We start from the raw sequence: 25,043 nt of genomic DNA on the forward strand, positions 1-25,043 counted from the left end.
CTTTGCAGAGGACAGCTCATCACCATCTTAACAGAAACGGGCTTTCTAAAGGAAATGGAGCTGATGGATGTTTTCTAATTATTCCCTTGTGTTGCAAATGTTAGAGAGCCAGCTTGAAATCTCTGCCCAGAATTCAGAGCCTTAATTTGTTTGACCTTTCCACTGCTGCAGACACAAGGCTGTATGAATTGCAGTCATCTCCATTAATTTCTCTATTGTTCTGGGGGTGCAAATGAGCGTGTTCTTCTGCAAATACTGTACGGAAGATGGTGTGATACAGTTTGGCGTTAGGCATTATTTCGCAGCGTGTTTGAGGGGGGTGCTGAGCTATGCCTTACTGAAGGGTTCATCTTCCAGACAGGTTGAGGGACATTCTGGCTCACTGGAGCTGGAGTTTTGTTTAATTACACTGATGCTGGGAGGGGTTTCTCTCCCTTTCCTTGTCTGTCGTTGAAATAACCAGATATTCTGGCAGATGTATTTCTCACAGAAGTGCCTTGATTTTTTTGCCGTTGGACAGATTCCATTTTGACAATGAATGGTACATTTCAGATAATGTATCTCAAGGATGTGTAATGCTCCAGTATCATCCTCTTGCCTTGAAAATATTATTCCAACTAATCAGCCTGAACCCCCTTTGAAAGTGCAAGTATGTTTTCCACTAGTTTATCAGGGAGACTTTTTAGACTGGCTTGCTTTTCATGTTTTAATGAATGAAAAATATAGCTGCCGGGTGTCTGCTAGTTCAGATGGATGTCCTGGTACCAAACGTGTGTGCATGTGTGTCGCGTTTGGTCTGTGAATCACCAGTGGGTACAGCAGTAATTTTTGGTAACTAGGAGGCAGACAAAATTGCTGGTTATGATTTTATGTCTTTCCCACAGTGGAGCAAGCAAAAGGGATGAATTAGAGACAGGAATAGTAGCACAGCCTTTTTTTCTTGTTGTGTGCAGGAAACCTCAAAGCATATAATAAACTATTGCCATTTTGATTACCCAAAAAAAAAAAACCCACCCCAAAAAACTGAATGCAAAGATCAAATAAGAAAACCTCAGGCTTAATGGTTTTGCCAGTAATAAAAATACATCACAGAACAAAAGGCTGCAGAGGGTTTTTTTATATCTTGCGTTCAGTACACTGGATTGAAAAGAAATCAGCTAAAGTATATTTTTAAAGTCCCCACCTTGCTTGTAGCTTCTTATTTTTGCCTGGGAGGAGTGCCTTCGTGGCTGCACAAGTCAGCAGCCAGCAAAAATGGTGGCGAGTATGTGAAAAGATATAATTAGGATAGCATTAATTGCTCTTATTAGAGGATTTATTTTACAACAGCCTTTTAATTCAAGCTGCCCCGCCATAGTTACGTGCACTCTCCAGCGATGTCTGTTATAGTCCTGGAAGCCATGCAGGGCCTGGCCGGAGACTCACTGAAATCTGCCGCCGCTTTTTGACTTCCATGAACAAAGAGCTGTTAAATGACATGAACGCAAAGCTCCTTCGGGCTGTTCTGCACCGGTGGGACTTGTTTGAATCCTTATAAATACATTGAACTGACGTTGGCACTTTAAGTAAAGCCTTTCATCTCCTTTCTATATAATGAGTATATCCTTGGCCACAGCCAGTAATCTGCTCCCTTCTCTCATCCCTTCCCTTCCCTTCCCTTCCCCCCTGTTCTGAACCTGCTGCTTCTCATTTATTGAGGCTCATCCCGCTGTCTGCCGAGCTTCCCCACATCGCAGTGCAGCTGAGGCAGTATGCGCTGCTGGCAGGTCTTGCAAGAGGGGAGAAAAAATTGTAGAGAATGCTGTTTTTCCCTGGACGCAAATCAGGCTGCATTTTAATGACAGTTTGCTGAGTTTTGGTGCATTGCACTGATACAGATTCTCCCTGAGTGTCTTCCATTATCTGTTGGAAGAGCCCAAAGAAGTAATTTTTTTCTTATTCTCTTGCTTTGGGTGTGGGAACACAGCACCTTTCTAGCGCTACTGGGATGGGGGGGGCGTTGGGGGGAAAAGCTAAAATCCTGAGTCAGCATTCCCTATCCACTGCTCTTTCAAAATCAAACTGGGATTCTTTTGGTCTCCAGCGCTGACAAAACCTGGAGGATACAGCTGTACTGCGCAGCAAAGTGCCTTTCAGGGATATCTGGACCAGCTGCTGTACTCCACCCAGGGTAATAGTCTAAGCAAAGCAAAATGCTACTTAATCCCAAGTCACTTTTTGTGCCCACAGCTTAACTTGGAGTTCCTGCTCTCAAGTACTTATCCTTTGGGGCTGAGGTTTGGATCGCTTCAAATTGGTGTCATTACCGAAGCGGCGTAAAATGTGCAACCGGACTTGCTGGTGTCTGGAGGAATATTGTGTCCTTGCAGGTTCATGGGAGTCGCCCATCCACGTTGATGGGGAAACTGCGGCTGCTTTCAGCCGATTCTTGGCAGCGTTTAACTAACTGGCTTTGCACGGCTTTTGACAATGGTTTTTCCACTAGGTGCGGCATACGGCAGTGCCCAGAGCTGGCTGCTGTTGGGCCGTTACTAGTTATGAAATTGGATGCTTGTGGTTGGCACTGTTGCGCCGTGCTCCCCGTGGCGGGGAGGGATGCAGAGCAATACTGCTGCTGATACAGATCCACCACGCTGCAGCCTTGGAGCCACAGCTCTAAATCTGCTTTTTCTGCGTGGAGCACAAGCAATTGGAAAAGCAGGCGGTGCTTGCACTCGGGAGTCCTAGCTTGTAGAGCACTTAGTCATGTACCTTCCTGGTCCTCGCTTATTTGATCTTGCGTGCATCACAGGCTGTTAAGTTTCACCCAGGTGTCTCCGTATTAACTCAAGAATTTCAGCCTAATCCAATTTTGCTCAGGAGAGACAAGAGAGGGCTTAATTCTTGAGCTTCTCCACAGACAGTTGATTGATGAGGTGAGAGGTACTTAAGTGGTCCTAAGAGAGAGGTATATCCCACCTTGCAGTGGGAGAGCACTCTGGGGGAAGGATTTATTTTCACAGTTGTCCTGGGATACGAATTATTCCTGACACCAGCTCTGGTGACCAGCAGTGACCTTCAGCATAGCTAACTAGCCAGACCTCATAGGAAGAAAGGACTTTATCTTACATCAGACTTGATCTGGTGTGAGATACTCAGCAACTTTTCAGAGAAAAGCACCTGTGCCCCTCTGATCCACCAATAATATCTTTTGCTACCACAAATACCTTTAACAACACCAAATCTTTCCTGATCCTGACAGACAACTGCTGAAGCTCTGAAATATCAGATATAGTAATAAGGGTTTATTAACACAGGGCTGTGAGTGGTAGGAACATGCTGAACGAGATAATTGTGTAAAGTAATGAGCCAAATGGAGAACTTGTGGGTTCTGGTCCAGACAGGATGGTCACATCTAAGCAGCTAGGATGCTCTGTGCACAGAGGCTGTGCAACACCTCCCAAAAAACTTACTTTTTTTTTTTTTTTTTTAAAAAGCCTTTTAATCTTTTTTTGAAGTCTGAGTAGTTGGGCAGTAGTATACTATCTTGCCCACTGTGTCCATTCTGGTGAAGCTGTTCAAAAGTTTAGCCACTTTGACAGTGAGGTGCCCCTGTTTTCAGTTCTTGTATCTTGTTACACCTTTAAATTAATAATGAAATGCCATCTCCATATTGTCAGATAGTTACTACCTACACCTAGCGTTCAAATTGTGCTTGGCTTTAGTACATGCCTTTTCTTCTTGAGCTAATGCCCATTCAATTAAAGAAAACGAAGCAAATCCTGGCAGTCTTGCTTGCAACCCTCGCTTTCCCATTCCAGTGCTTTTTAAGAACATCCCACCCCCTTACTCCTGCTTCATCATAAACCGCCCTACGGTGGGCAGCACGTGTGGTGACAATTCTTTTGTGTGCCAGGCGCTGAAGTAATGTTCATCTGTCAGAACGTGCCTTTTGAATTTGCTTTGCCCAAGAGAACTAGGTGTCAACAGCTCCTGTTCCAGTTTCTCATTGTTTGGGGGTTTGTATGTACGTATGTGACTAGTTTGTCATCTGCTGCCATGGTCCCTCAGGTAGCAGAGGCTAATTCTGCCCTCTAGCCCTGTTCTGAGGTAGAAAAAGTGGCACGTTTCTTCTGCTGATTCAAGGAAACAGTGAAATGCAGCAGTGCTGCTCTGCTTTATGGTCCAAGGAGCATTTGAAATGGAGCAAGTCTTGCAATCCTGTTAAAACCATGCCAAAACACTTTTCAGACCGGGTAAATATTAATAGCAGGCTGACATGAGTTTCTTGCGCAGGCTGTCATCTCTAGCTTTAGCCACCTTGGGCACGAGGATCTGTGGGAGGTATCTGGCCAAAATCTGTGAGGCTCCTTCTCTCCTTAGGGGAAAATGAACCACTGGTCAGATCTCCAAGATCATGTTTAATATGGTCCCTGTTTAAGCCACTGATCCAGGAGCGGAAAGTCTGTGTTCCCAGATCTTCTAGAAGAGTCACTCTTACGTGATGAGGTTGCCAAGTCTTCCAAGACTTTCATTATCACACTGTAATTCCATCTGCGACCTTAATAAAGATGATGTCTTGAGGGGTGATCTGCTTTCGTCTTCCTTTTGCATACTGTGGGCTGATACACGAGTGTTTGCATTTTTGGCATTCTCAATTTTTAGGTTTTTTTCTCTTAAAACAAGAAGAGATACTCTATGAAAGTCAAAGGAATTACAGTCAGTCGTCAATGCAGTTGGGGTAGAATTTGCACAGCTGCCAAAATGAGGTTCAGATATTTTACTGGGTGATACAAAATAAATGTTTAATTCATAGTGCATAAAACTTTAAATAAATATCACTTGGCCACCTTCTAATGAGGATATGCTTGACCATTGACACCTCGTATTCTGGGTGTAGTTTCTCTGACTAGTTTTAATGGCAGACTGTACATTTTGAGAAAAAATAACATTCAAAATACAATTAATTCAATCTTGTCTAAAATGAGTCTTCAGTTTTGTAATACCACGTTTGAAACCCTACATTTAAATTACTGCTTGAAGGCAGCCCTCTGGATTAAAACAGACTTTTATAGAGCAATAAACTGTGATGTCATATATTAGACGGTAGCAATATATAGCTACTGTGTACTTTTAACTAAAGATCTTGATGTTTCTTCTCCATTTTCCTTTCTTGAGAGATGTTTGCTTATTCCCTGCATCCCATGCCAGGCTGGATCTACCTGCATTCAGGTTCCCTAAAGGTTGACCCTGCGCTTAAGGAGAGGAGCAGTTGTTTGATTTTTTGAGCCTGGCTGCACAAAGGAAACAGAAGTCTGTTTAGTGATTATTCTTTCCCTCAACAAACAGAGACTAATGTCTGTCTCCCAGCTTTTTGTCCGATAACTAGATCCATTCCTTGGACTAGCCAGCAAGAGAGTGAAGAGGAAGGGAAAGCAGCTGTGAATAACAGAGTGGCTGCAGAAGGTCTTTTGCCACTTCTTGTAACAGGTGGGGAGGGCAAAGAGGGGAAAACATAACCACAGCCATTTTAAATATGGTTTTCCTAGGCAAACAGGGGTTTGGGTAGAGCGAATCTCATCCACTGAAGTGTGTTATTTGTTGCAGGCGTGGGGAGTCCCTTCTGTTATATCTGCAGTTGCTGTTTCTAATTGTGCTTTTTCTTAAGAGTTAAATATCTCTAATTTGGGGCAACCTTAGTTCTTCAGATATTATCACATTAAAACTCTGCTTTCTCTGGGAAGGTAGGAAGTTAGGATTAAATGAAAGATAAGGGGGGGAGGCAGTTCTCGACCACCGGCAAGCGTGCTCTGTGGGGCTGTGGGCTCCTGCTGGCCCTCCAACAGCTTGTCGTATCGGCTGCCCCCAGTTCTGTGTCTGCAGTGGGACCCTCACAATGCCAATAACTGTTTGGCTATTTCAGTTTTGCTAAGGGGAGCTTGGCAAGTGATCACACACCACTCCCAGCCATCTTCCTGGACTGCAGTTACAAAGGGGCTGTAGCTCTTCCACGTGGTTCTTGGATGGAAAGCGTTGCCGGTTCTCCCGAGGAAACTTGCTCCAGAAGCTCGCTAGCACCACTCCCCCGTCTTTGGGCACGGTTGTTTCTGCTGCTTGTGTCGACGCCAGGACTTAAACATCAGGGAAACCAGAATGTTTGCACTGTGAGCTAATCTACTCTTTAAAGATGTTAGATAATGTAATAAAATAGCTCAGCGGTGCATTGCAATTACCTTTCACATTTCGTCATGCTTCTAAAATTTTTGTCTTCTGAAACTATATTTTTAGTATAGTGCAATCAAAAATGTCTGGCCAAGAACCTGATATAGTACCTAAGAAAATGGAAATATTCTTTTAAATGTCTTCCAGAGCTGTGGTTTCCTTTGAGTATTAAACTCTGTTTGTCGTGTCCTGATTACATACTTTGGTCTGGGTTATATATGGCTTAGATTTATAATTCCATATATATATGGACAGTTTGATCTCTTGTTTTTTAATACCAGGAAGCACAACCTAGACTTTTATTTTAGCATGATGTAAGCATAATTATTTAGTCGGCAAGAGTAAAGGTTACATTCTTTTGTTTGCCACTGAGGCCTACAGATTATTATTACTTATTTTTTTTCTTTGTGGTTATGACCAAAAGATTCATGCTATTAAAACCCTAACCATTATGTCAGGGTAATGGTTTCTGTGACTTGCAAGTGAAGAAAGAAACCTAATACAGAGCTGCCTAACTCACCGGTGGAATGGATTTGACATCATTCATCAATTACATGTATTGGTGTGTCTCTTACAAACCTGCATCTTGGTGGGCTCACGCAGTTCACTCTTTCTGTCATTTTTCAGCACTCGGGGCACAAAGTATTGGCAGTAGTTCCAACTGCTCATAAACTATGAATCCTTACTGTCTTCTGCTCTTTTCAAGTCTTCATTATATCTCTTTTCGTGTAAGGAAATTTCCAGGCTGGCATTTATCACACAGCTTCCTATCTAACATGGTATCTGTGCAGAACTGCTGTATGATCCGTTCTGTGATCCCCTGCAGCTCACAAAGCTCCAACCGATGCCTCTCTAGTTGCTCTTCTATGGAACATGAAGCAAAGCCAGAGCAGACCAACACAGGTAAATGTCCTTCCAGGACCGTTTCCAGTGTCAGTACCAAGTGGGAGTTGTCTAAAGGACTGAAGATGAGATGGGTGTTTTGGATAGGGTTGTTTTTTGATGTGTGCTTTTTGATGTTGTGGGGTTGTTTTACTTTCCCGTTGTATTTTAGCCCTTTGCCAAAATGGAGAAGCTGACATATAATGAGCTGGGTGGGTTTTTTTCCCATTCAAATGGGACAGGAGGGCTACACCACAGAAAAAAAACCTAACCTATGAGGAGCCCAGGAAGCTGGGATTTCAGAGCCAGGAAGACTTGCTTTGACCTACTTCTTGATTCATTGCAAATAAGACGCTACATCTACTGAGATGATGTTGTTACTCTGCTAGTGGGTTGCAAAACCCGGACGCTCATCCTTGCTGCCAAAGAGAACAGTGCTTTGTGTAACGGGAAGGCGGCAGCAGGCAGGCATTGAGTGTGCCTGGTCTTCAGGTTCAGGCCACGTCACTTTGGTTCCAGCCATAAAACCTTTTTCTTAGAAATCCTCCGAGTGTGAAATCCCAGACCTCAAGAACAGGCAGTACTTTTGTTCAAAATCAACATAAAGCAATGAGCAATGCAGCATGTTGTGTAAATGACACATGTCTGTCTCCTCACCCGTCCTAAGTGAGGCAAAGAAGTATCCTTTCTGAGTTGATGGATTTAGTGGAGTTTGTATGTGATTTCTTTTAATATGCTTCAAATTAGTCAGGGTGCTTTATTTCCTAGGCTTCATTAAGCTTGTGGTCTGACCGTATTGTGATAGTCACTCCTACCAGTTTACTGAATACTAGTTTTAATATCCGGATATAGATTTCTTCAATATCCTGCAATGCATTTTTCAGTGCTTTTCTGGATAACGCTAATACTAAACAGTCTGTGATGCACCAGGCCCCCAAGCTACATTTTAAGGTTAGCATAATGCTTTCCATCTTTCATCTTTGCGCAACACAGGCTGCTGTTATGTTTTGGGGTTCTTTTAGGACATAAAGTACTCGAAAGGAGCATCTTGCTTAAAAAGTACTATAAGACGACACTGTAGTGCTGCTAGCTTGCCTCTTCTGGTCTGCCGTTGTGCATCCTCCCTTCTTCTCTCTCCCTTTCTCTTTGCCCATCCCTTTATTATCTGTGGGAAATACTGTAATGGTGCACTGTTTCCATGGAGAGCAAAACGCCCAGGAAATCCTCTCTGTAATTCTTCTGGCTTAAAGACTTGTAGAAACAAATGTCATACCAGAGGGGAAAAAGACAAGTTCTCTTTTGGTAGTTTGCTGAATAAAAGGATGGTACACTGAATAGATTGGACTCAGTTTGCCACCTGTATTCCTGTAGCACTACTGAATTAGCTGTTAAAATTTCTGTGAAGGTAGAAAACAACTATTTAGCAAGTCAAGAGGTCAAACTTCCCTCAGAGACAGAGGCTGTTATTCGCTGGTGCGTATTGAAGCAGTTCTGGACCAGGTGTAGATTTGCCTTCTCCAAACAGAAAAAAGCCTTTGAACATATTATCATTGTCTTAAAAATAAAAAAGAAAACTATCCCCTTGGGTGTTTGACAGGAGGCCAGACCTCAGAGGACAGCTGAAGAGAGAAAGACAGGTTTCTAACATCTGTTTCGGGTGGGTGGATTGTATTTGACTTTGGCGTTCGTATCAAGGCGAGGCAAAGGCAGCATCGAGGCCAGGCAAAGTACGGCTTGATGAAAAGCATGGTCCAGCGCCCTGCACACTGACCCGACGGCTCTGTGATTTTTAAAAAAACCCAAAGCGGTGGGAAAAACAGCCATGAAATGATGGGTAAGAGTCTTTTTTTTCTGTAGGCTTTAGAGAGAAATACTGATCGTGCTGGATTTGGCATCCCAAATCAGTTTGTTGCCATAGAGGATGTCCTTGACAGATGTCTTTGAGTGGAGCGAGAGCCTTTCTCCCACCCTGAGCTCTCTGGGTGCCTCCAGGCCCTGCCAGATGAGCTGTGTTGAATGGTACTGCTATTTTAAGAGGCAAATAGTGTGTCAGTGCCCACTTTGCTTTCTGAGACAAGGTGCTACCCTCAGGGCTGAGTCAGCAATAGGGAACATGTCCCTCTGCCGCCAGCTGAGCCTGTTTGCAAAAACTTGCTCTCAGGAGTGGTTTTCAAGCCTGCTGTCGGCTGTGAGTTGGGAGCGCACGTATTTGCTCATCAGGTTCGCGTCAGAGCCCTTATTAGCTCCAGCTCAAAACCGCACTGAACTCGGGAACAACCTGCAGTTCAGATGATACAAGTATATCTCAGAAGAGTACTAAGGAAAATGCAGCAGAAAGTAGTCCTGTGTGTCCCTCTGAAAGCCCCATTGAAGGGCTCTGGCTCCCTCGTGGACGTGCCTTCGTGGGACAGCAGAAGAACACAGTCCCCATCCATGCACCCTGCCCTCCTGGGCCGGTGGCCCGCCTGCGTCTGAACCGCGGCAATTTATAACGCCCTGAGGAAACGAGTACCCGTTTCAATGCAGCTTTAAGCTGTCAGGCTGTAAATTGTCTTGGTTCGGGAGCAACTTCAAAGCAGCCCTGCCTTCCTGCAGCAAGGAGAAGGCTTTTTGGCAAACCGAGCATAAGTCATTTGCTATTCATGAGTCAAATCCCTGAAATGTCCTCGATCAACAACTAAAAATGGGTCATAAGAAGACAAGGCATCGCTGTCTGGTGAACAAAGCTGCTAACTCCACCGGCCTTCTCCATCTGTTGGCTAAAGCTGCTTCTGCTTTCTCAGCAATGGCTTTTCCTCCCTCCCTGCCTTTCTCCGTTGTGCTCGGCAGTGTCGAGCATCCACAAAGTTTCCTGAAGCAATAGGACTTTGACCCAGCAGGCAAACCCACCCAGAAGATCTCCATGTTTCCCTGCTCCTCCCATTGCCACTGTCTCCCAGATGAGTGAAAAGTGTCAGTGAGGTAAGGGAAAGTCACTAATGAAAGTGTTAAAATTCCTCCAAGCTGCCTGGTTTCCAAATCTAGTAGTGTTCAAGGCAGAGGGAAAGAAAACACTAGCTGGGTGCAAGCGGAGACTTGCGGGCTGGCTGCAGGAGGGATGGAGGGACCAGGCAGCAGTGGCTGCAGGTAACAGGGACAAGTTTTAGAGCCGAGACCGCTCCTCTGAAATGAACCTGTGGCAGCTTGGTCGCAAGCTGCAGAACGAGGTGTCCTCTGGGTCAGGAGCAAAGGAACAAAGAAAACCCTACAAAGGGACCAAAATGCTCTTCATGTGTGTGTGGCTAATGTTCAAAAGACAGTTCAGCGTGTTGTCTGAATAGCAAATCCTTCACCAAGCTTGGGAATATTTGAGACGGTGTTTAATTTATTTTTTTCCTTTCCATTTCTAACGGTGGCTAATGCATTTACATTCAGCATAACTGCATTTATCAGTATCCACATCTTCTGCTTTAATTAAGGGCATTACAAAAGCAGCAGTTGAATATTCTTCTCAAAGCTAGATGATGGATGGCGTACATCAGCAGAGCTTAAACACACCCACTCAAGAGGTGAGCCCCTTGGTTTGACAGACCGTGTGTAATGCAAGAGGCACTCGGTTACAGAGCGCTGCAGAGTAACACTGCTTGTTACTTTTCCAAACTGTGCCAGACAGCAAACTTCCAGAAAACCTCAGACCATATACAGTTAGCCGACAACACTATGTGAAATCTTTAACCATATTTGAACGAACGGGCTAACTTGGACACCGCAAGGAGGGAAATGCCAGTCTGCCTGACAGCTCATTTTAATAATGAGAAAGTTGTTCCACTGACAGGAGGACAATAAAAGCTGTGGCTGCATAGAAAGATGTTGCCTTTCTTCTAGTTCAGATTATATATTAAACTGCAGAGGAATGGGCTGGTCCCAAACCTGTGCACGTGCAGCTGTGCTCTTCCCTTCTTTCACTGCTCTTCCCTTCTTTCACTGCTCTTCCCTTCTTTCACTGCTCTTCCCTTCTTTCACTGCTCTTCCCTTCTTTCACTGCTCTTCCCTTCTTTCACTGCTCTTCCCTTCTTTCTGGGGTGTTGAATCTGCACCCAACCTGTGAACCCTATCAAAATGAGGCTTCAGTTTGCATTAGTGAATTGCTATTTTATCCTAAAACTTGCCTTATTGTAAATATATTACCCCTTTAGCTTCAGCGAAGCAAGTAATAAAAATAGGTGATCTTTTTAGTTGGAGCTATTAATGCACAATTTATTGGGTTTTTGATGTACAGGACATCAAAGTCAAATTCTCGAGAGATCATCAACCCTCTGAATGGGCAAATTTCCTCTGCTGATCTCCCTGTTGATCAAAGAGCTGTATCTTTTATAACCAAGCTACTGTGCGTTGCACGTACCTTGTCATCTTATGGTTTTGGCAGTGCCACGTCTATGCTGGATGGTGTACATATGTTTTCCAGTGAGGAGACAAAGGGCAGATTTTGCTTTTAAACTCAGCACAGAATAGTGGGCAGGCTTTAAGTCCTGCGTGGTAATGATACAAGCACAAGAAAAACACTTTCGCAATCATGGCATCTCACTGTGGAAATTCTGTCTGCAGCAGCAGTGTTACCGCACGATGCTCTTTGCCATGGCAGCCTTCTAAAGCTGCGTTATCCCACGGCCAGGGCTCAGCTGTAGGATCTTCATGGGCTGACTGAAACATGTGGCTTCTCCACATAAAACAAGGGTTTGTGGCTCTATTTCCCTCCCCTCCTCTGAGCAATTATTAAACAATTCTTTTGGAAAAAAAAAAAAATAATAATGTGCATGCGTTTAAAACGCACACTTCAGAACAATGCCGTGCAGCTTTAGTGAACCCTGGAAGCTGTCATCCTACGCTGTTCCCCGTGTGAAACAAACTGGTGATTGAGTCCAGGCCCTTCTAAGACGGTCTTCAAACCAGCTCCAGAAATGGTGGCTCTGGCTGAAAAAACAGATTGAAGATGAACTGATCTGAGCTCACAGGCTGGTGAAAGAGGAGCATTGAAACCATATGCCCGTGTCACAAATGTTACGTCTGTATTGGGCACTGGTACTGCGGCCGTTTGTAAGGAGCTGTATAACTCCCTCTTATTTGCCACCAATGGGGAAAAAAAAAAAAAAGATGTTTTAAATCCAGCTTAATTTAGGAGAAGCAGCCAGAGGATGGCAGAGTGGCTCGTCCTAAGCTGAAGCTGGAGGGGTAGTAGGGACACTTGGGATGGCCAGTGGCCTTCAAACTGTGCTGAATTACTAACTGGGCTGGCTGTCAGATGGGGGGAACTTTTAACGTGAAAGAAGTCAGCTGAGTTCCCATGGAGCTCCCCATCACCTGCAAGCTCAGAGCTGCTGCGTGCCCTCTTTGCTAAAGGGCTGGGGGTATTAAATCACTTTAAGTATTGGGTGTCTTCAGCATGACCCTGGAGAAAGCAGTTACTGAGCACCATGTTGGAGCACTCGTTAAAATCCAGGCCTGGAGGAGAGATGGCTGTGCCATCTGGTTAACACAGCAGCGATTCAGACATCACCTTTTCCTTTGTGCTCTTGCAAACCAGGTGACACTGGTGAGACGTGAGCAGAGCCGAGCATTGATCCAGCGCATCCATGTGGATCCAGCAAGGCCAAGTGAATGGAATGAGCTCACTCTCAGAGTTTATTTAAATGCTGGCTTGCTCTGTGCGCAGCTGCCACCTCCTAGGGACAGGTCACCTCCGATTTGGAAGGGGCTAAGGTTTCAAGAGCGTGTCTTGAACAATGTCCCTTTTTCCAGCTGCTCCCCTGGCAGAGGTGCAGCACAGCAGCACCCACGAGAACGGCTGTTGTGGCAGCTGGCAGGAGGGCCCGCTAGCAGAGAAATAGAAATCTGATATTTTCCCAGTTTTCTGTCGATTTTCATTAGCCAATATTGATGCTGCTGGCAGAGAAGTGGTTTTACCATTGGTTGTTAGGAAAGCGTAAAGCAGGCGGATTTCTAAATGCAGTTATGAAAGATGCTCTGTCACTTCAAGGCTGTTACTGGCACTGCAGGTTCAAAGGGCTGCAGCTTTGACACAGAAACAGCAGTTGGCCTCGTCGTGGAGATTTTATTCAGCGTTCCCAGCTCCCCTCTCACCCCTTTCCACAGCATGTATTCCTGCCACAAGTCTTCGCAAGGGATTGGCAACAGCAAGCATGGCCTCTTGCCATAAAAAAAGGGAGCTGTGTCCCTCCCCATCTAAAATGGTGCTGCTTCAGCTGGAAGTGCTAAAAGTCTTGAAAATGAATCTGTTTTTTAAAATACACCCCCACCTTTTTACACCCGGGGAAGAACTGCGGCAGTAGCTACTGTGAGGCCAAATCTTTGCCTAATTAAATTCACAGTAATCTCCTGTGAAGGCTCAGAGAGATTTAGAGCTTTGCGCTGATGTGACTGCTTCAGTACTGTCCTTCAGCCCAGACCTGTTACCGTGGCATTGTCTCCACGTAGGGCACCATGTACTTAATCAGGGCTGCAGGTTCCTGAAACATCTTGCATCGAAAGAAAGCCATGGTGGTGATGTGGGCAAGGCTGAAGGGGCTGGATCCTGCAGCTGGATCCACTGAGGCTGATCCTTCCTCCAGGGTTCTTGCAGAATCTGGTGTTGGCAGGGACCTGGGGACCTGGTCTGCTGTGTGCTACAAAATCACTGCTCTCCTCAGCCAGTCTGGCAGAGAGGCTGCGCTGCTCCGGCTTTATTTCTGATGTTGGACTGATGTTGAGATGATGCGTGGATGCCCAGGCTGCAGCTGAAGTTTCTCCAAGCAGAGGATTTCTTCTCAAGCCCCCTGTAACAGCAGCTTGTGGTAGCTTTGCCAAGTGTTTTAGGACCAAAAATGCTCATCATCCATCATGGCTTGCAAGTCCTACAAAACCACTGAATGTGGAAAGTAGCTCCCAAATAGGAATCTTTGAATTCCATGGACAAAAGTATTTCTAAATGATTACATTACTGCCTCTTGAAAACACATGGTGGAAAATCACGCAGCAGTCCAGAAGAGCTCTGCTCTTCTCTTCTCCTCTCCTCTTCTCTCTTCTCTCTTCTCTCTTCTCTCTTCTCTCTTCTCTCTTCTCTCTTCTCTCTTCTCTCTTCTCTCTTCTCTCTTCTCTCTTCTCTCTTCTCTCTTCTCTCTTCTCTCTTCTCTCTTCTCTCTTCTCTCTTCTCTCTTCTCTCTTCTCTCTTCTCTCTTCTCTCTTCTCTCTTCTCTCTTCTCTCTTCTCTCTTCTCTCTTCTCTCTTCTCTCTTCTCTCTTCTCTCTTCTCTCTTCTCTCTTCTCTCTTCTCTCTTCTCTCTTCTCTCTTCTCTCTTCTCTCTTCTCTCTTCTCTCTTCTCTCTTCTCTCTTCTCTCTTCTCTCTTCTCTCTTCTCTCTTCTCTCTTCTCTCTTCTCTCTTCTCTCTTCTCTCTTCTCTCTTCTCTCTTCTCTCTTCTTCCCTCTCCTCTCTTCCCTCTCCTCTCTTCCCTCTCCTCTCCTCTCCTCTCCTCTGAGACTGCATCCTTCTAACTCTGTTTCCAGCATTCAAAAAAATATTTGCCAGGGTGTCAGAAGCTTTCTGCTCATCATCTCCAAGAAACTACCCTCCGAGGGTCATGTGCTGCTCCTCTGAAATCTTAACGCTTTGCATGAGAAAGAGCAGATACAGACTTCCAAGGCTGCGGCTCTTTCTTTCGTGGGCCTGTTGAAAGTCATAATGAAAACCAAGTTTTTCTTGTACTCTGCCTGTACTGCAGAGGCTAAAAGTGTGGAGTTGACAACAAGGAAAAGAAATCCCGAGACACAGTATATTTGGTGGACAATTAATTTGGCATCATCCCTGAGTCTGGCCTTTAAATGAACAAATCAGCGGCAAGTCACTGTGTTCCTGGTTTTGTTTGGATCTGGGACAGAGGCAGTCCCTCTCTGCTGGAGAGGGAGAGTTGAATCATTTGCCCCGTGGGTCAAAGCCTTGACTTGAGCAAGGGAGAGCCATGTGCAGAACAGCAGTTGCACCAGGACTCATAATTTGGAAATCATGCTCGAAACAAATTTTGAGCACACTTTGTCAAGCAATAGCAATGATAATTAGTCATTAGCACCTATGATGTTCTGCTTCTTTAATAGCCGTAGGATAGAACATTTGTTAATATTTAGTGGTATTTTATTTGGTTTTGTTTCTTTTAAATCAGAACCTTTTGGAGGAAAACCCTGCAGTTGCATCCAGCTCTCTGAAGGTTTGCACTGTTGAATCTAAATATCCTAAAATGGCACATTCTGTTTTATCTGGTTACTCCTAAGGTACAAAACGCTTTCAGGTTATATTCTGGTTTATGCTTTAAAAACATAAATCTGTGTCTCTGGAGAAGCAGTTCCAGGCTTTATGGAGTGCACAGTGGTACCTGCGTAGTTTGTGTGTCAGATGCACCCAAGAGGAAGAACATTTCACTAAACGGGCAACTGTCTTCTTTTGAGAGTGTTGTATGATTTCACTAGTCTTTCTTTTCTTCACACACCAGGTCTGATTCAAGTTCTGCCCCTTATCCGAAGTAGGGGAGATCTGAGGAAGGAATCCTCGCTTCATGACTAAGAGACCAGGATCCTGTATCTCATTTAGACCAGCAGGATGATGCAGGGCCGGGAGGAGGGAAGTTCTCCTCTGCTTCGTAGCTGGAGGATCTCAGTTCCCAAGTGCTGTGGATTGCTCCCATGTGTAGGTTTTGGGTCATGAGATCGTCAAGCTCAAGGTCAGAGGTGAAGTACATGATGCCAGTTTTGAAGACACGTTCATTTTTGCGGGTTTTTTTCTTTCTGTTGCCAAGCTGGGAATACTTTAAAGGCTACTTGGTTTGAGAAGCTGTAAATGAATAAGTAATTCTTAAGCTCTTCTGCTTGCTTAAACAAGAAAGGGTTGGGAGAAGGACAGTTGTTTAATTAAACAGCTACTTGGTATTGTTAACAAACGATTGAACTCCAGCAGTAACTCTCCTAATTCACAGATTCCTTGGGAATTCAATGACCTTGAGTTTGCTGTGCTTGAAACTTGCCTTAGATACTTGGCTTCCTTTCGCAAATACTTCGGAGAGGAGAGCGGTGCAGAAGGCACCGCGAGGCTCTTGAGTGAGACAGGCGCTGTTTTGCTTAGTGTCGTGTAAGAAGAGGCAGTTGTGTTGTACAAAATAAACTTCTTGCTTCAGAGCATGCCTGGAGTCACTGCACTCAGAGGTCGCAGTATATCACAGCTGGATCGGCTGCTGCTCCTCTAGCAGTCTGCGGTAGAAATTTTGGGTACTGGCTGTTTGGGATGTCCAGCTGATTTTCTTGCGCCTCTTTAATTTATGAAACAAAGCAAATGCGAACCAGTGGTACATGATGAAATTTGTGTGAGAAGTAACTCATCTGAGGAGTCACATTTAATTGTGCTCCAGAGCTTGGGGCTTCGCTTGTCAGCTGAGAAAGAAGTCTGATCTCCCAGTGCCAAGTGGCGTTTCCTGCATCCTTTGCTATAGTGTCAACTGGGGAGGTTACAGAGATGAAAGAGTGGCCAAGTTCACTGGAAACGAGTGTTTATCCATTACTTCCTTGTGTTTGTCTCCACCATAATAAGTCTGCCCAGGAGTGACTTCAGTCATGTCAGTGGTTAGCTGTGGGATCGCACATAAAGCACTGGGATTTAGCATGGAAAGATCATCGTTAATAAGGACCCTGAATACACAGAGTTGTATCCAGGGAGGTCACTACAGTCTCCCCCTCCACTGTAGGCAAGTCAGCAGTAAATGAAGACCGGCTGCTCCTTTCCCTTGGGTCTACATGCAAAATATTTTATCAATTTAGCCACATTGGTGATTTAAAAAACAGAAAACTAGTGGTCTGTTTCGGTTAATCACTCCAAAGTGGCAAAGCTGTGTTAGCGCAGCTACAATTGTTTCGTACAGTTGTTTGGGATGCGGGTGCAAAACATCTTTCGTTGCACTTCAGCCAACCAACAGGAACTGCCCCTCTGCACCGCTACAGCCGCATCTCTGGAAGGAGGAGCGAGGAGGAGATGGGGCGAGCGCAATTTTGGCGGCAGAGCTGCAGGGCAGGGTAAGGGCTGTCCCGGCACCAACGTTACTCCGGTAGAACAGTCCGGCGCGAGCTGCAGAGAGGGACCTGCATGCTCATCTCCTCCCAACCGAGGTGCTCACGCGCTAGGTGACATTAGCCATCTTTCGAGCTTTTAATTAGTTTGTCTTTGTGTTTAAAGCACATCTTGGGCATTTCGAAGCCTGCCATACAACAGGTCTTGTCCACGATTGCTTTTCATGAGACTTGTGGAGCTGCGTTTTCTGGGCTGTGGCAGTACAATCTGGAGCTGTGAGAGAAAGCCCTCGGGGGCTAATCTGTGGCTGCGGGCCAGTTTCAGCATAAACTGGTCTTATTTTTAAAGTCCATTTTCTCCACTACACTTTTTTTGGCCTGCAAAAGACTTCTTCATTTAAAACGAAGAACATAACACTCTCTCCTTTCAGTTGGTCTTTTGGACGCGAGCCAGTGGTGCCCACAACAGCTGTACCACAGTTTAAACATTCAGTCTCTAATGGTTTGGGGAACATTAGGGTTTTTAAGGCTTCAACAGGTCTAGAGTAAATAGTGGTCAATAAAGAGTAGCTCTTCTTTGTATCCTTACGCTCTCAGTGCTCTGCGCTAGAATAAAGGATGCTTAGAATATAATCATTGCAAAATTAATATCCATGAAAGGTTCTTTTTGTCAAGAGAGTCATAGAGAAATGTGTTTAACTAAGAGAAGAGTTTGCAAGAGTTCAACTTTGCAAGAGTCTGGTAATGGGCATGGGGAAGTTTGCACGTAACGTCTGTCACGAGATGTGCACGAGGTTCTGGGCTTGTGTCGCTCCCCGCGTACGTGTTTAATGGCTGTTACGTGGGAGGAACAAATAAATTACAGGTATTACTTTCTCCCACCCGCCTATTAATGACGTACACAAGAGGTAATTGTGATTTTTAATTTTCCGTATGGCTTTGCAGTATTACGTGAAGCTGAAAGTGCATGTGTGCTAATAGATAATATTTAGCAAACTGTTTTGGACTCAAATGAGGTAGGAACTATGTAAGCAGTGATGGGTGGTAGTCAGGCATTGCCCTTGGTACTGATTGAACCCAGTGCCCAGGACCAGCGCTGCCTTAATGATTTAAGCCAATTAATGTCGGTGGAGCTGTGATATTGCATGGAGGGAACTGCTTATTTCTTTCAGGTTTTGTAGATGTGGGTGAGAAAACACAATCCATGTGGGGCTCCTTATTGTGAAGGAAAGTCCTTGGGCATCGCAGCGCTTCCACAGCGTTGGGTCAGTGTCTGCAGGCGCCTCGTCCCCGGAAGGGTTAAATTGCTCTCTTGGCTGCTGGCCACTTGGACTTCATTTACAGCACTTCATGCCACTGTGCAAAAATACTTTGTAAGTCATTATACTCTCTGTAGGGAATTGATTAACCCCTTCCGATACCCTTCTGTGTGTTTCCTACCGGTGTGGGGGGTACCTTGGTTCCTAGCCGGGGGGTCGGGGCTGCAGGATGCCGGCCCATCCTGTGCCCGTTGCCGCTTGCTGAATAAGGAGACAAGAGGGATGCTGGAGTAGGAGAGGGGGGAGACTTCACAGGAAAAACAAAGAAAGTGCCAGCCTTGCAAGGCGTTCTCTTGAAAAATAGGATTATATAAAAGCCTGGCTCCTGTGGTGCTTCTCATTAGTTGCACTGCAGGGTTGGCCGGAGCACAGGGTTTGTTATAGTTGTCACCTTTTTGGCTGGAGCAAGGTGGCCGGTGATAGATGTTTCAGTTGTAAATTGCTTTGAGTTGAAGCACCAGTAACGTCTTGCTGAGACAGGTTTTATTTTCCGTTCAGCTTTCAAAGTTAGCTGGTTTTTGCAAGAGGCAAGAAGTAGTACTGAAAGTTCAGAAGTTAACCAGCCTCGCTCAGAGGTTACTCTTGCGTGGAAATCAAAGTTTTAAAATATGCTTGTTAATTCTATTTAAGGCCATTTGCTAGGGGTTCATATCTTTACTTCCATTGGGAAGTTTCATAACATTTTCCTACCCATCGGTATCCTATTAAAACTTGTTGTGTAATCTAAAAGCCTTTCTGCTTCTCATGGTTTCCTCTCGTAGCTAATTCAGAATGCCCTAGATGGCAATTTTGGAATAAATGCATTCAGGCTGCATGGTCTTGAGTTTGTTTTCTTATAAATTGAAAACAAGATTTGAAATTAAGTCCTATTGTCAATTTTCCTTTAAATAATAGTTGCCTAATGACATGATTTAAGAATTTTTATCTAATGTCACAATACTCTTGGGAAAGCCTGTGCTTATAGTTGTGTTGTAGTTAAAATGTCAGTGAAATTTCCAGCCTGTTACCATATGCGTTTAATACTTCCAGTTCTATATAAATATGTAAGATGTGTTAGAGAGGATGGATCAGTGGGTTTAGTAAACATATACATGTGGGTCCTGCTGCAAGTGTTGGATTGCTCTTATTCTTGCTGTGCGAGGTCTCCATTGTAATCAGTTGTGCTTACAGGACTGACAATAAGTGGGTGTGATTTGAGGTCTCCTAGAGCCCTTAACAGAAGTAGCGAGGTTCAAAGTGGACAAAAAATAAAGTGTTATTAGTAGAGGAAACAATACAGGGATACAACTGAAGAACAGTCTTCGGGTGAGTGGAAAAACATGCTTTTCAGGAAAGCATGAGGTTCATTCAATTTGGATAACTCTCTGCTGAACACGGGATTAGCCCAGCTAACCTCTGCCCGTAGGACTCTCTTAAATCTTGCGTGACTTCTACAGGGATATACATCTTGACAGGCAGCCCATCTGTGGCTTGCCAAGAGGCCATCGCCAAGATGTTCTCCTTTGCCTGCGTTGCCGTGTGGGATCTGTGTGGTAAGAGGCAGCCTCTGGCCTGAATTGCTCACAAAGAGCTTGAAAGCAGCAGGAAGCCCTTGGGGGAGAGTGGGCAGGAAGGTGAACTTGAGCAGGAGCGGAGAAGGGGTGGGGGGCTGATGATGACACATGAAAAAAATGTCCTTTCTTTCTCAGTCCGGCTGAAATTCCTCCCTCCCTCCTTTGAAATCTATTGCGTTTGTTCAGATTAAAATCCACGTGAGCCGTTTCGAGTGTACCCGGCGTGCTCCTGTGCTGTCCACAGTGATACGCTGAATTCCAGGTTGCAGTACGCGCACATCTAGTTTGTTAAGATAGCGGCGGTTAAATCCAGGTGTAAGTTTATCCCTTAGATTCAATGTCTGTCCCACAATAATGGGAAAAATGCAACTGAGGGCCTAATAAAACAGGACTTCTGCTGGGTCTGAACAGCTGGTAGAAGCATCGCTGGTGCTGTCTGTTGAAGGGAGGCTTTCTGTGCCTGTGATACTCCTTTTAGTGGTCCCTTTAATTGCCATCATATTTGACTCATTCTCTCTTCTGTTCATCGTTTGGATTTTAGCTCTTTGCTAATCTTTAAAGCCTTTTTACTTGTGCTTTATTGACTGTGTTACCCGTAGCAAACTCTGCTGCCAGTAACATGGATTGGATCTTCTATTGAATGAAGCTGTCCTGTCGGCTCCTCTGGCAGGTTGATGACATTTGTGTTATGACATAGAATCAGCCCGGGATCTTTTTAAATGTCCATTGTCTGGGCTGGTGTATAACTTTGGCCTTGAGAGTTTGTTTTTTTTTCCTTTTGGAGGTTTTTTTCCAGCTTATTTTCCGCATTATCATCCTGCTTTCCACGTGCCTTTCCTTATATCAGCTACTGCCTGACCTGCTGACGACTGTGAAACTGGTTTGCCTGATATTCTTAAGTTGGGGCTTTCCGTAAGGCTTCTGAATGTAATCTTAGCTCACTGTCTTCTTGTTTTGAAATAGCAATTTCCACTTTAAAGATGCTTTTATTCTAGCGTGCATACGCATTCTGTATTACCTGCCTTCTGGAACCATTGCTAGGAATCTCAGGTGCATTTTACTTTCTGTTGACATTTCAAAGTGACAGGGGAACTGTAGCTTTGCATTGCAGCACTTGAGATAACGTACTTGGCATCTTGACTAAAACGTTCAGCAAGCTGGATTTTTAATGTTTGAACAGCGTTTGGGTGTAAGGGAAAAGGTGTCATCGTACTTGCGTACTATGTATATGGCGTCCTTTTTATTGCTGTTTATTATTATTATTATTGTTGTTGTTAAAGCCTGTGGGAGGCAGAAGAATAGTAAGAGTTTTGTCGTGAAGGCTTCATGGTATTTTTTTCTTGGTGATGCTGTATTGTTGTGAAAAAATGAGCTTACAATCTACTTACTGCTCAGTTGTTTGGCCGATGGTGATATCTCTAGAATGGGCTGTAGTAATCCCAAATCCATGGTAGATGTTTCTTTTACCAGTTTACAATGAATAATCCTCTTAATTTCCTTGAATAGCAGCTGGTATTGCTACAACCTGTGCCTAAAACCAAGAACAGCTTATTCAGAAAGCCTTCTGGCCCTGCGAGCGAGGAGGAATTTTCTCCCAGCAGGGGCTGCGTGGGCTAACTTTCACAAGTACAGCGCTGCCGAGACACTAACTTCTTCCTTCTCTCTTCTAGATGCAGCAGCTCTTTTATGAAAATTATGAGCAGAACAAAAAAGGTTATATCCGAGACCTGAGAAACAGCAAAATACACAGAGCTATAACACTGCACCCCAATAAGAACCCCCCGTACCAATACAGACTTCACAGCTACATGTTGAGCCGCAAGATAGCAGAGCTCCGTCACCGGACTGTACAGCTGCACCGGGAAATTGTCCTGATGAGCAAATACAGCAATACAGAAATCCACAAAGATGACCTGCAGCTGGGGATGCCGCCATCCTTCATGCGATTCCAGCCCCGCCACCGGGAAGAAATCTTGGAGTGGGAGTTTCTTACGGGAAAGTATTTGTATTCGGGTGCCGATGGGCAGCCCCCGCGGAGGGGAATGGACTCTTCTCAGCGTGAAGCGTTGGATGACATTGTTATGCAGGTCATGGAAATGATCAACGCCAACGCTAAGACCCGGGGGAGGATCATAGATTTCAAGGAAATACAGTATGGCTATCGCAGAGTAAATCCGATGTACGGAGCAGAGTACGTTCTTGACTTGTTGCTTCTGTACAAAAAGCATAAGGGGAAGAAGATGACCGTCCCCGTCAGGAGGCACGCGTACTTGCAGCAGACGTTCAGCAAGATCCAGTTTATGGAGCACGAAGAGATGGACTCCAAAGAGCTGGCCAGCAAAATCAACCAGGATTCTGGATCCTTGTCTTTCCTCTCCAACTCGCTGAAGATGTTTGTTCCCTTCCAGCTCAGCCGATCAAAAGTAGAGAGGAAGGAACTCAAAGACAAGAAGATCAACATCCTGATTCCTCTCTCCGGACGTTTTGACATGTTCGCAAGGTTCATGGGGAATTTTGAAAAGACGTGCCTCATTCCAAACCAGAACGTCAAGCTGGTTGTCCTGCTTTTCAATTCCAACTCCAACCCTGACAAAGCGAAGCAGATCGAGCTGATGAGAGATTACCGCTCCAAATACCCCAAGGCTGACATGCAGGTTTTACCGGTGTCGGGGGAGTTCTCGAGGGCGCTGGCTCTGGAAGTCGGATCTTCTCAGTTCCAGAACGAGTCTTTACTTTTCTTCTGTGATGTTGACTTGGTGTTTACCACAGAATTCCTCCAGCGGTGTAGAGCCAATACAGTTTTGGGTCAACAAGTATACTTTCCCATCATTTTTAGCCAGTATGATCCAAAGATTGTTTATAGTGGAAAAGTTCCTAGTGACAATCATTTTGCCTTCACCCAGAAAACAGGTTTCTGGAGGAACTATGGCTTTGGTATTACCTGTATTTACAAAGGTGATCTTCTTCGAGCGGGTGGCTTTGACGTCTCCATCCAAGGTTGGGGCCTCGAAGACGTAGACCTGTTTAACAAAGTCATTCAAGCTGGCTTAAAAACTTTCCGAAGCCAAGAAATTGGAGTAGTCCATGTGCATCACCCTGTTTTTTGTGACCCTAATCTTGATCCAAAACAATATAAAATGTGCTTGGGGTCCAAAGCTTCAACTTATGGGTCCACACAACAGCTGGCTGAAATATGGTTTGAAAAAAACGACCCGAATTTTGGGAAAAGCAGCAATACTAATGGCTCAGTGAGGACAGCCTAATGTCCAGCTATGCTGGAAAAGACTTTTTTTTTAATTATCTAATTTATTTTTGGGAAAATGTTTTTTGATAATTCACTTTTAAAAGACCACACAGGATATATTTTAGAAATCATCATTCTTTTCTTACAAAGCGCTCATTTTGAGAAGAACAAGGCCGTTGGTTTTTTTGTTGTTGTGTTTTGGGGTTTGAACAAAACTGTGATCAATATTTGCCTTCAAACAAACAAAAAAAAATTGTTTAAGAGTTAATCTGACCGATCAGCGGAAATCTGACTTGAATTAGAATTTCCTTATGAACAAAAGATTGTTTCCTACCTTTTCCGTTGCTGTCTTCGTTGCTGGGATTCTGTAAATCGGGACGTGAGCGTGCAAGCCAAGTGACAAAACGCTGTATCTAAATGTTTTGTTGTGACTGCTACCGCGCAAAGATTCTGCTTCTTTTGTTAAGGATAGCCGTTATTCTTTAAATTGCGTCAGAACAAAACGAATCCAAGTGGTGGTGATAAGGGTATTAATCGCAGGAGGTGGTTTGGTTGTTTTTTTCCCAAATGGCTTATTATTTCAGTTTAAAAATACACTTCCACTTATTATGGCCGGGCAACTTCAAAGGAGGGAAGAAAGTAAGCACAACCTGCTGTCTGATTAGTCCTTGTACAAATTTTTTGTCTTTTGTATTTGGTCGGTACATGTGGACGTAACGTTTTAAGAATCCGCGGTGGGTTCTGTGTATTACCCTCAACCGCTGTCCTGTCTAGAGGTGAGACGCTGTGATCAAGAAGCGCCGAAGCGTAATGAGGGAGGGGAAGAGGAAGATGGGAAACGCGAATCTCTTGCAGCAAAGCGACAGCGCACAACGAACAATTAGAGATCCCCAACGAGAACTTTGAAAACTCTTCTGTACCGAGTGTACTGCACCTAATTGCGTTGATTTTGTTCAGTCGGTTACGTGATGTTAATGGGAACAATTATTACATTTGATTACTAGTTTTGTTTTGGGATTATTTTTTTCCGTATCTGATAGACCGTTAATTTATTTAATATCCATTGTTTTAGGTTCTTGACCTTTCCTTGAATATCTGTTAGTCATTTTAATATTTTATATATATATATATGTGTGTGTAAATATATATATATATATTAGGAATGTATTGCATCTTCTCACTGATAAGGTAGTGTACATCATACTTGCAGTAAATGATCTCCAAAGATTACTTTCTAAAATATTTTTTCATGAATCTTTTTTCCCAAATTTCTTTAACATTTTTGGAATGACTTCAGTAAGCTTAGGAATTTTTTTTTTTTTTAATTTTTTTTTTTTTGGTATTCTAAGAGGAACTGGGGACGGGGAGGCCGAATGGAAGGAAAGTGTGATCCCTGTGAATTAACACCTAGCAAGGTAAGAGAAAAATACACAAAATAAAGTGCCTTAAAGCCAGAAAGGGAACCCTTTACACTGAGACTTAGACAGTGAAGGGACATTGTCGTTGAAGCAGATGATCTCTTGGGACCTACCTACCTGTAAATATCTTCCTCAGCAGAAACAAAAAATAAAAACCAGCGAACAATATATTTTTCTATCGTATCCTCCAGCACCATTTCGTCTCATTGCTCTCAGTTCCACTTTGCCTGCTCTGTGGGAAGTGGAAACCAGTGAAGGAACGGAGAAAAACTTAGTGCTTAGGTTGTTGCCACGTTTGAAGGGATCTTACGGAGTAATTGCTATTCCAGTAGAAGAAATAACCATTGTTTAC

At 44.3% G+C, this 25,043-nt stretch overlaps 1 protein-coding gene across 1 annotated transcript in view; it reads left to right on the plus strand.

Annotated features, from left to right (window-relative positions):
* Positions 1–23,402, plus strand: part of CHSY1 (chondroitin sulfate synthase 1) — an 82,878-nt gene extending 59,476 nt beyond the window's left edge. Inside the window, exon 4 of the mRNA XM_009887545.1 lies at positions 21,700–23,402. Within this exon, the coding sequence (XP_009885847.1) occupies positions 21,700–23,292 (1,593 nt within the window). The 3' untranslated portion in view covers positions 23,293–23,402. The remainder of the gene's footprint in view (positions 1–21,699) is intronic.
* Positions 23,403–25,043: the final 1,641 nt, after the last annotated feature.

This window comes from Charadrius vociferus, unplaced genomic scaffold (assembly GCF_000708025.1).
Source record: "Charadrius vociferus isolate BGI_N301 unplaced genomic scaffold, ASM70802v2 scaffold190, whole genome shotgun sequence".
NCBI classification, from domain to species: Eukaryota; Metazoa; Chordata; class Aves; order Charadriiformes; family Charadriidae; genus Charadrius; species Charadrius vociferus.